The 12576-nt window shown below is 34.3% G+C and overlaps 1 protein-coding gene across 1 annotated transcript in view; it reads left to right on the forward strand.

Annotated features, from left to right (window-relative positions):
- Positions 1-12576, forward strand: part of rg (A kinase anchor protein rugose) — a 1380990-nt gene that overhangs the window by 1189159 nt on the left and 179255 nt on the right. Inside the window, exon 44 of the mRNA XM_090393458.1 lies at positions 2838-2910. Coding sequence (XP_090249584.1) covers positions 2838-2910 — 73 coding nt within the window. The remainder of the gene's footprint in view (positions 1-2837; positions 2911-12576) is intronic.

The following is a 12576-nucleotide window of genomic DNA, read 5'->3' on the forward strand; positions in this document are numbered from 1 at the left end:
TCCATTAAAATTAATTGCTGCTACTATATTGGTGTATGCTGATTTGATGGTCTGATATATTGATCCTTCATTTGCTGGCTTCATAATATTTAAGACATGCATGAGTTTTTATTGAATCAGAGGCTTTCTCATAATCAATAAAACCAAGACTTGATAGATGGCATTCATAACACTGTTCAATAATCTGTTGTATAACTTGAATATGGTTCATGGTGCTAAAGCCACTTCAAAAGCTTGCCTGTTCTTTTGGTTGTGCAAGATCTAGAGTTTCATCAAGGCTATGAGCCAAGACTTTGTAAACACTGTGTAAACCACCAATAGGAGAATGATAGGTCAATAGTTCTTTAATTCTTCTGCTTCACTTTTTTTTTTTTTTTTTTGTGTAACAGAATAAGGGTACCTTTTCCCCTGCTCTTGGTACATCATTCTTCTTCTTCTGCGGGCATCATAGGGTTAAAAGTTTTGCCAAGATTCAGTAAATCATTTCCTTGCCTGCTTTTAGAAGTTCAGCCATGACTCTATTCTTGCCTGCAAACTTTTCATTTTGCATGCTTTGGATGCTCCAGATAACTTCTTCTGCTAGAATTTGTGGCACTTCAGTTATTTCTTATTTGTCTTCTTCATTTGCTTTGTCATCCTGATATAAATATTGAGTCATCATCAATTTCCTCACATGTACTCTCAGGATGCATATTATTGTGACAGTACTACATGAAAGAGTTACACTATTACTAACTTCTGATCTACAATTTTCTTCCAAATTAATCTGTTAACCGTCATCGAATATTATCAGATCTTATATTTTTGTATTCTAAGGCTTTTTGCTATATCAATCCACCTACATCTTGGTCTTTCTATGGGTCCTTTATTTTGCCAATCTGGCAAAGAACACTTGTTTTGCTAATCTTTCCTCTCCCATCCTGTTTAAGTGACCATACCCCTTTGCTAACATTCTTAAATGCTAACAATGGAAATTTTTCTAATATCCTCATTTTTAATGCAATACAGTACTGCCATTAATACCATATTTGTTCATAGCCACTAATCTTTCTCAGAACTCGTATCTGTGGTCTCCAGCCTTTGATCAAGTGTTTTATTTCTAACCCAGCTCTCAGATCCATAAGTTAAAACTGGTGTGAATACTGTCTTGTATAAGCTAATTTAGCGTTTTGACTAATTTCTTTTTTTATTCCATAATATTGAGTCAAATTCTTCAATTCTTTTTGCTATTTCATATCTATCTCTAGTTATGTTCCCATCTCATAGTTTGACTGTAACCATCTGTTTATTGCTGTTCATCAGTTGTTGTTTGGCTTTTTTGAAGGCTGCAGTTGTCTTTAATTGTTTCGTTGTATTAGTGTACAATTGAACTTTCTTCCTTGATACATGTTTGGATTGTTTTGTGCAATTCAATATATTCAATCTTATTCTGTGAGTTATCACCTTGTTTCATTTCTCTTCATTTCTTCATAAGCTCTTTTGTTTCTTCATAAATTTTGTCTTATTTCTGTTTTGTAGTACCAGCTATTTCAAATAAGCATTGCAAAAGCTTTTGGGTAATAATATCATTACTTTCTGATAGATCAGTATTGTCATCTATATTAAAATTTTTAAATCTGTTGTTTCGCTCATTTGACTTTAAGTTTGTGTACATCTGTATTTTTTGTTTTGATCTTTAAAACATTTTTCTTCTTTCTTTTTGGTAATTTATTCAAACTTAGCTTTGTACCATATAATGTTCACTTCTAATTTTGAAGGTGATGTTGTTATTGTTGCTGAGAATAAAGTCAGTTTCATTAGTTTTCCCATTTGGACTTCTCCATGTCCATTTCCTGTGGTTTTGTTTTGTTTTTTTCACGAAGAAAAATTTAATGATGTACAGGTTTTCTTTTTCTGCAAATTCTATTAGCCTTACTCCTCTATCATCTCTCATGCCATATCCAAAATTTCCCAGTGGGCTTTCATTTGATTGTGCACCAGTTGTGGCATTAAAATGTCCCATTACAATTTTAAAACGATGTTTTCCTTTGTTGTGAAGTTGGTATACATCACGATAGAAGTCTTCAATTTCTTTATCAGTATGACTTAATGTTGGTGCATAGATGACCTTGAGAGTTTATCTTTTTGATATCTGGACAATGATTCTTACTGTTCAATAAGATATATGTCAAATTCTGCTATGTTGTTGTTCTTCAACTTTTTGGTTAATCATGAATCCAACTCTGCTAAATCTTTCGTTATCTCGGCCTCTGTGGTTCAGTATGTCTCAGTTTTTTAATGAAGAATTTCTTCACCATTATGTCTAACTTCAAACAGTCCAAGAATATCTCATTTTAGTCACTTTAGCAGTTAATTCAGTCAGCTGTGCTTCACTTATTGGAGTCTTACAATTTAAAGTTTCCAATAATAGCTTGATCTGATTACCTCGGGGATTCTCAGCATCCTCTGCTTTCATGTTTAACTGCTTGCTGTCATAGGTAATAACTATCTTTCCTCCAGCGAATGAGGACTATTTTGTTCCTGTCTGATTCATCTTGGAAGTTCGAGGTTTGTCTAATATGAATTGATGAATGACAATATTTTCACATGTGATCGCCAGTCCCAAAACCACTAGTCCACTGCTCTTTATTCATTATATTCAAAATTGCCCTGATATCAAAAGGATAGTGATCAGGGTTTCCTCCTATCTGCCACTTGGGGACATGGTAGCTAGATAGCGCAGAGAAACTTTATATATTTTAGATGTATTATATTAATTGCATACCTTAAAGCAATTTATGTTTTGACACACCCTTTATCTTTTAGTAATTATTGTATAACTTATTTTTTGTTTATAGGCTCTGGAATCAGAATTTGTCTCCTGTCAACTTCACCAGTGGATTGATCTGATTTTTGGTTACAAGCAGCGAGGTATATCATCCACTTATATTCATTTTATTGATATTTTAATTACTCTCAGGTCTGTGTATGTTGAATTTATTAATGGAATAAATTTGAATCATGGATTGAAATATAGTTAGGATTAGCACCTTAGTCACTGCAAAATTCATTTCACGTGTAAGAGTGCTGATACTTAATTTTAGTCTTCTCTACAGTGATTGTTCTGTTAGTAGCAGCATAACGGAATTTACATATTTTATAACCATGGGCAAAGATGCTATAAAAGGAAAAGAAAAACATGCTTCACTGATATATGCATTAGAATTATATACTCCACTTTTGTGTGTTTTTTATGTCTCCCCCACCCACAAGAGATTGTAAACCTATAGTATAGAAACCTACCTTTACTGGCAAATATATACATCAAAAATCTGCTCATCACACCTCCCAAAAAATTGATGATGTTATCATTAATTTATAGAGTACATAATGTTTGCTACCCTCCCTCAGGCTTACAACAAGAACGTCTCCCTATCAAAACTCTAATGGAATTAAATGGTTTCCAACTCTCATCAAATCCAACAGATAATTAACTTCTATGTTCCAATACCCAAGGATTCTTTGCTCATGGTTCTCTGGACTGCAGGGTTCCAATCCCATATATATTTTTGGCTTCTCTAAACCTACTGATAAAATTTTTCCATTTTAGCCTCTACATATTTTTCTATTAACAAAATTTCTCATCTGTTGCCATCTACAAAATATAAACAGTCACTTCTTTCTTTAGCTGGTGTCTACCAGATCCATGGTGAATGTAATTTGTTATGCTTTGAGTAGATAGGTCATTCTTTGGAAAAAAAAATAAGAAGAAGAATTAATGAACACAGTACCACAATACTACCTGAAACCTCGAAAATCTGGTCTTGCATAGCATAGTATTATTGGCCAAACACAGTATCCTGAGATGAAGCTCGAGACAAGCTTCATCTCACAGGAGAAGACCGGTGAGACTTCTATGGAGAAGACCTCCATAGAAGTAGTTTTAAATATGAATATGTTTTCAAAGAAAGTTATGAAGACATTTTACTCCAGTGTAACCTTAATTGAAATTATTGTCTCTCTGTCTCTCCTAAAAGATTTGGGAGATTCCTATTTTATATAAATATCAAAAATAGTTCTTTTAAGATTATTTCTGTAGCATGTGTCAACCATTTTTTAATTAGTAAACTGATTGTTATATTTACATTATATTCCTGTTCTTTGAATTGCTTGTTTCAACACAATGATGAGATACAGTTAATTTCAGTACAAAATATCTATACTTTACATTGAAGTTTATTTCTGTGATTATCATGTTATGTTCCTTGTTTGATTGTTATGCCACAGGTACCTTTAAAGATTAGGTCTTACCTTAGTTATTTACTCAAGTGTTATTATAAAGAGACAGTTGATGTGAGAGTAGGTGTTGCTTTAAGTACTTATTCAGGTGCTATTATAAACATGGGATTAACAACACTATCAGGATTCAATGGTATGATAACATAACCATAATTTTCAGCACATACACAGTGTGTTGCATTTAATTTTCCGTTCTATAATCTACACTGAATGTGGTTTGATACATAAACTGAAATATCCACATAACAACAGTTTAATTTTATTAAAATATCTTTACTGTGGTTGTGTGTGTGTTTTTGTTTTAAAAGAAATGGCTACACTATGATACTGCTGGACTTTGCAGAGGCATTTGACAGCACAGAACTCTGTTATGCACATATATATGATAGGACAGAATTGAGAAGAAGAGTCATGATTGTCAATGAGAAGATTGCATAGGAGGAATGATGTGCAGTTCATAAATGTGTGGAGTGAATTTGATGGATGAAAGGACCTGTATATGCCTGATGGACTGCGTTTGAATAGTTTTGGAGTTAGATGCTGGGAGAAAGTGTTGTTGTTGTTGTTCAGTGAGAGTTTAGAAGTACAAAACCAGGGAAACTTGAGAAATGAAAGGAAAAGCAATCAAGCATGTGTCTAGGCAACCCATGGGACAAATGAGTGTGAGTACAGGAATGATTGTGAAGAGCTGGGTACAGTTTCCCAAGTTTTGAATCTGAATGGGCAGGTAATGACATTGGTAAAGATAACTATGAGCTCAAAGGGATGTTGAAAAGCATGTACATGAATGCCCGAAATATCAGAAATAATGTAGAGAAGTTTTTGGCATTGGTCAGCTTGACTTGGCCAAAAATTATTGCCATTTGTTGAGACCTGTTTGTTAGAGAATGATGTAGTTACAGGAATAGAATGTAACAGATATTGTATTTTCAGAGAAGATAGAGGAAATAGGAAAGGAGGAGGGGGTATTATTAATGATAACTAAAAAATTTCAACCAATGAAAATGGAAGTTAAGGAAGTTTGTAGATCTGAGGGAAATGGCTCATTTTGAGGCTAGTTTGAGATAGAGGCCAATAGGATAAAATATATTGTTGGTTGCTGCTATAGACCTGAGGGTCCAGAAGAAGATGCAGATGACATGTGAAGAAGGTTTTAAAACTACTTTTTATTATTCATAAAAAAGTTTCAATTTATTATTTATTTATTGAATTTACCATTGTGAATAAGTTTTAAACTGTTAAATTTTGTCTAATGAGTCTATTGTAAAATTAGTTTGTAAATGGTATCAGATTTCTATACTGAAATCTAAGCACACAAGTAAGATCCTAGATATATGTAATTTTGCTGTGATAATTCACTATCAATTCTCAAATTTCAATCTTAAACTTCTACAATAATTAAGTAAATTGAGTCTTCATACCTCTACTATACAAAAACAAAAAACAGTCTAATAATACTAAAATACATTAAAATAAATTTACGAAATTCTGAACTTTAACCACAACTTAAAATCTAAAAAAAGATAATTAACTAATGATCACATCTTATCTGGTTTTTGATCCCCATACCAGTTAAAAAGAATATTATGTCTCTTAACTACATCTGGAACTCTCTTGAATGAAACAGTTCTTCTGAAACCACTTTATCTTGGAATAACTGTAGATTTCCTATTCCTTGTCAAAAACACAAAAAGTTCAGACTGACAATAAAATCAAATTCGAACACTGTCTATCTTTCCTCCTTCGATGGCTTCTAGAAAAATCCGTCAAAAACATTTCTTCTTTTTATTTTCATCTTTAAGATTCACAGTCTTCTTCTTCTTGTATAAAGGATTCTGAAGCAAAAATGAAGGGACACTTAAAAATCAACTTGCTGTATCCCTCGAAAACAGCCATAAAATGTTACTACACTAATGTAACCTTTAATATCAAATAAATATTTTCCATCCTATATGAAAAACTTCATTTAACAAGTTACAAAGTTCCTATAACTTTTTTCCACAACTGTTATTCCAGTTACTTTTGTGACATAAATGAGCATCACTAGCAGCTAACACTTTGCTTATAGGAATTAAAATGGCTTCCTGAGCTGAAAGTTTGTAGTTTTGTTCATGAAGGCCTGATTTACTTTTCCCCCATTTCTTTTAAGAGGCACAGAATGAGTAATGTTCTGTGACCTGTTTGGCTAGTTCCACAATATCAGTTCAGCAGGCATAAAAATTCAAAGGATAGTAAATCTGGAAGCAAGTTCTACTTCTAAGAAATATGTTTCATTTACATGGCACCATTATCTCTAATGCTGTAACAGTACTTAATATATATATATATATATATATATATATATATATATATATTGCTAAATCCAACATTCATTGTGAATTCTGCTTAATAAAATCTGACTTAAAATATTAGTATGAATTTCAATCCATGATGTTTTATTTATTTTCCTCAAACTTATTTTCAAAGGCTGTCAGTTTTTGTCCTTCTGTCCGTTTGATAACCTAAATCTCTGTCCATTCACATAATGCCACCTGTTCATGGTGGAGAGGACACCCCAGTGATGCTACTGGCCCTTTTCATTCTCACTCTTTTTCTATGCTTTTCTTCCAGTATTCTTCACTCTACTTCTCCTCGGTCTTTATTCCTGTTGTATCTTCCAGACCACCATCGCTGGGATTCCACGCCTTCCTGTCGTGTTTGGGTGTGACCCATGGACATCTCGAAGGGGGAATCCTGATAGTCTTGCACTACTTTAGCCTCTGCATTGGCAAGACAGGTGGTCCTGAATGGCCCAGCCAAGATCAATTGGCTAGTGGGCTTACCTTCAAGGATCAAGGGTGTGGCAGTGGATCTCCTTCCTCATGGTCCAGGAACAAGGTCCAAGGTTTGGTGTGGTGCCCATATAGCATATGTAATAGCCATGGGCATTCAGCTCCCAAGTGCAGTCGCTGCTTATCAAGGATCCTCAACAAGCTACAACCAGGTTCAGAAACCATATTATCATCAACAGAAAACCACAATAAAAAACAAAAAAACATCAGAAGTTGCAATAAATACACCAGTGTTCTTAATCTTACACTCAATAGGTGAATGTCCAATTAGAAAAATGTCACCCTTCTTCATCCAGAAGGGTTTGGAAGGGTTAACAGGATCTCCAAAATCGGTAAAGAAGCTGTATTCAGGAGATATCCTTATTGAAGCATCTACAGTAGCACAATCAGAAAATTTACTTCATGCAACATCTATTGAGAAAATACTGGTGTTACAGTTACCCCCTACAAAACTTTTCTAGAGATGTCATATCAGAGTGGGACAACCTTGATGTTCCTGGTGAAGGGATATGCTCCAAACTCAAGGACCAAGGAGTGTCAGCCATAAGAAGTATTCTGATACATAGGGATGGGCATCTCGTGGGAACCAGATGCCTATCCTTACCATCAGCAAACTGGAACCCACCAATGTCTGTTAAAGCAGTCTATCTCAGCTGCCCAGTAAGGCTGTATATTCTAAACTCCTTATGAGTGCTTTAAATGTGAGAAATATGGTCATTCTCACACTGCCTGTTGTGGCTGTGCCATCTGTGCTCGGCATAGCAATAAAGAACAAGAATAAAAAGTGGAAGAGCAAAACACAAAATACTCTAATTGTGAGGGAGACTACTTGGCATAATCCTAAGCATGCCAAAGATGGAAGGATGTGAAGGAGATCTAAAAAACAAAAATAGAGCAATGTATCACTTATCAGGAGGCTATAAACCACAAAAGTGACAACATCTGGGAAGCTCTCTTACACTGTGGCTGTTAAACTGTGAATGAAACTATGTTGTGTACTTTTTTTTTTTTTTCATTCACATTTAACATTGTTTATTATATATTAATCATGACTTGTATTAAAGTTACTTATTAATCCTTATTTAAGAATTATTATTTAAGTGTTTATTCTGAATTTAATCAGCTATTAATTATTTGAACAATAATATGTGTATAATTTATTATGTAACTTATTTATGTATATTGTAACATAAATATTATTATAGTTATCTGTATACGAAATGAAAGAGTTAATTAAGTAGCTCTAATATTCTATTTATTGTGTTTTTATTAACTCAATGTAGTGGTATAGCCTTATGTAACATTAACGAAAATGTTTACGTTTATTTGTTGTCATGGAAACGCATGAAGAAGCGAGCACGAGTGGAACAGAGCGTGAGCTAGGAGAAGGATAATAAAAAAAATTATATAGAGGTAACAAGGGAGAGTTGGAACGGAAATTTTGAAGTGAGAGGAAGCAAGGGTATAAACTAGAGAGGTGGAAGTAAATAAAAAGTTCTCAAGGGCAGAAGTTAAAGGGGATAATAATTATAAGCGAAAAAGAACGAAGTGAATTTTATAGTTAGCTGAAGGTAAAGTCAGCAGATAATTAAAGGAATTTAATGCTGCAATCAGATAATATGAAGAAACTGGACGTTCAGTGAAGAATTCTGATTAAACCCAGTTAATCTAGAATTGCGACTTAATTCCAAATCGCCCTAAGGAGAACTGCACAATGTTTAATTTTTTAATGAGTGGTAACAAGGATAATCAAAGTACCTTACAGTTGATATCCATAGTTGTGAAGCGTGATTAATAGTGTTTTAGTTATAACTGCGGAGAAGTCTTATAAATATGTTCTTAAGTGTAACAAATATATTTTGAAAGTTATTCGCAACGTAATTGATGTACTAGGAACTGTTTCTGGTAAGCACTGACATATTGATCATTTTCAATGTATGGAGAATTGAATGTTAGTTACGCTACGTTAACCTAACTTTAACTGTGGAAATTCTTTGCGAATGAGAATTTGAAAGTAAGAATTGTTGAGAGATGTTTACAGCAATTAGTGCCTGCGTTGTTCTTTAAGCGTATAACATAGCTGAGAACTGTGTGGAAACCATTCAGATAGGAAGTTCTATTGTATTTAATTAAGTGTAGGAACTTTGTGACTCAGAAACTGAGAAAGTGTATGTGATGGTTTGGAAGATTGAACTAATGTGATTGACTTGACCTAATATTTAACTTGATCCTATTGTTTGAAATTAGAAGTGGAATTTATGTATGTATTATATAACTTATATTAAATGTTTTTTATTTTGTTAATCTAATTATTGTGTTTGCCTGAATTCCTTTTTATTGCACCATTCATAAAAATTCGAATCTTGCGGGAATCCCAAGTGGAAAACAAATACTTCGGCCAGAATGAATGAGGAGACTGCTAACTAACTATCTGTGAATTGATCCTGCTATTTTATATAGACTAATGTAAGGATAGAGTGGTGCAGTATAATAGAAATTTCTCTACCTTGGATTGGTGACCAATTCATAATTAGTTGTTTTCTTTTTATGAAAGTAACTTATAACAAGATGGCGGATTCGAACATTGGAAAAAGAGAACATCACGACAGTGGCAGATATGTTGATCTGCCTTCAATCAATAATATCATCATGAGTGATATGACGTGCTTTACATTTCTTTTGAGCAAATGAAGAAAAACATTTGGTATGTACTCACTTCTGAGGACATACCAAAGATGGTCCTACTACATGAAAATCCACTAATAAAAATATATTGAAACATGCGCTGCAGAGGGTCAAAGACATGCCTCAATAATCCTTTAATAGATGGACCATTGGTGGATGTATCTGTGTTCCTCGAAGAAGATAAAATTATTCATGTACTCCTTCTAGGACAATATGACAATGTCTTGGATATTTTTCCTGATGATGATAATGAAATATGGATGCTGGCTGTCCTAATTTTCAAAAAATAAAAAAAAATCAAAGGTCACTCAAAATAAAATTATTCAACACAGGAAGCCAGATTAAACCACAAAAATGAAATAATGAAAACATTCAATGGAATTGTCATGAATTCTATCAAAATGTTGATAGCATCAAGGCCCTTTTGCAGAAGTAAAACAGTATGCTTCTGCCTGTAAGAAACATATCTGAAGAGACAACAATTGGACATTGCAAATACTGCCATCATGTGTATGGACCGTACATGGAATGGACCTGTGCATGGAAAGAGTTACCATCCTTGTGGGCAACCACACCTTTTTCCAGCAAGTCTTACTCAATACAAACATAGAAGCAGTTTCTGTCCAACTCTAAATCAGAACTCTATTAACTGTATGCTACATCTGCATCCATCCCACCACAGATATCTCTCAAGATTATTATTATTATGTGACACCTCCAGGGAGTCCAAGGACTTATCGAGGAAGAGTGTGCCAACAGCATCGAACGATTGACCCCTTCCAACTACTAACCGTGCTCAAACTTACTTAACTTTTGCTTCAGCCATTAGTAACAGAGGTTCTACCAGATGGTGTCATATTGCAGTTACCATCCCCCTTTCTTTTATGGGGGATTTAAATAGACATGACACTCTGTGGGTTAATGCTTGAACAAGCATCAGAGGAAAAGTTTAGAGCATATGCTTGACAACAATTTTTTCTCTCTCTCTCTCTCTCTCTCTCTCCCCTAAACACAGGAAGAAATGCCTTATTCCATATACCTATTTGAATATTCACTGTCAGAGATTAATTATCTATTTGCTCTTTCATTTCTCACTCTTCTAGTGGGAAACTGATGAGAATTTATTTGGGAGTGATCAATTTTTGTGATATCCATCTTCTTGCATTCCATTGCAGATATCACGATAGAAAATTGAGCAAGCTGACCTTCTCATCATGAGCAGAATTTGATTCTTCACCGGTTAGCTGTTCGTCCATCAGTGGTGCCACGAATCATGCAACTCTGTAACGATTGCTGTAATGATTGCACTTCCTAAAACATCTATGTGGATTTCACATTTCCCCTAAGCCATGGTGGATTGACAATTGCAGAGCAGAAAATGAAGTCTAGAAGAAAACTTGGGATATCTTCAAACAAACCACAACAAATCTTTCTTTTAGTGTTACACGGTGATCAGCATTCATTTAAAAATTTTATGGAATATACAACTGTGTTAAAAAAACTTTTATTATCCCGACGTTTCGATCTTCATATCAAGATAATCATCTGGAGCATACATAAATATACAAGACAAGATGAGTTACATTATTAAATGTAAGCTAGAGAAACAATGATTTGATCACATGTTATTTTACTGGCATGACCTCTAGTGAAAAAAAAAAATTATAAATTACATCAAGCTAAATTCTGTTTATGATGACAGGATTAAACATTCTTTCTTACAGATGGGTTTCTTTCAGAAACAATGATGTCCTATTTTAAGTATTACAATTGTTATTTAAGATACTGGATTTTCTACAGTCCTGTTTATACTTGTTCTTAGTGAGGAAGGTTCCATGGATCGAATTATGCCTTCCATATGTTTGGGATTTTAAGACCATCATTATTGTTCAGATTGGGGTGGTTGATAATGATCTCACAGGCTTCCTTATATTTCCGTTCATACCATGTTTTAGTGCGATGTAGACAGCTAGTGCTTTTCCAGACAATTCTGTGTAAGGTATTTAGGGCATGATTTGATGGATCATGCCCTGATCCGATAGATATACTTGTCACACGTCTTCCCTCTGGAAGACGTGTGACAAGTGTGTTTACCAGAAACTGACATATTATGGGACAATATATACACATAAACTCCTACCACCACCCAACACAAAAACTGGGTGTCAACACTCTAAAAAACAGGGCTCAGACGATCTGTTCCAGTGAACAGGCACTGAAAAACGAATTTAAAATTATCAACAATACTTTCCAAAAACACGGATACAGCCAAAACACTATTAAGAAAATTCTCTACAAAACCTCAATAAAAAAAAAAGACAAACCAGACTACAGTAAAACTATAACCATTCCGTACATTAAAGGAACATCAGACAAAATAAACAGAGTACTACAAAAATACAATCTCAAAGCTACCTTTAAAACCTCCCACAAAATTAAAAAGCTTACTCAACTCGGGTCAAAGCTGTATAACTGAGAGGAGACCTACACATAGCCTTTAAAGGAATGCGGAGAACCGACTAGGGCTTCTGACCTAATGTCCAATCCTCACCTTCTCGTGATGCACCCTGTTGGGTATCTACTTGGATACTGAACAAACGAGGATGGGCTGGCAATTTTGGATTTAGCTGACCAAATTGAATTCTTATTGTAAACCAAAATAAAAAAATGATGGTACAACATGACTAAATTTCATGCTGGCTGGGGTGTTGCCCGGTTAAACAAGGCCTCCGTTGTTTTCACCAGGGAACCAGGGTGAACAGCGAAAAGTCAGTTACTGGAA

The sequence above is a fragment of the Typopeltis vanoorti genome, chromosome 5 (genome assembly GCF_054136105.1).
Source record: "Typopeltis vanoorti isolate ZY-2024b chromosome 5, IOZ_Tvanoo_1.0, whole genome shotgun sequence".
Classification (NCBI taxonomy): domain Eukaryota; kingdom Metazoa; phylum Arthropoda; class Arachnida; order Uropygi; family Thelyphonidae; genus Typopeltis; species Typopeltis vanoorti.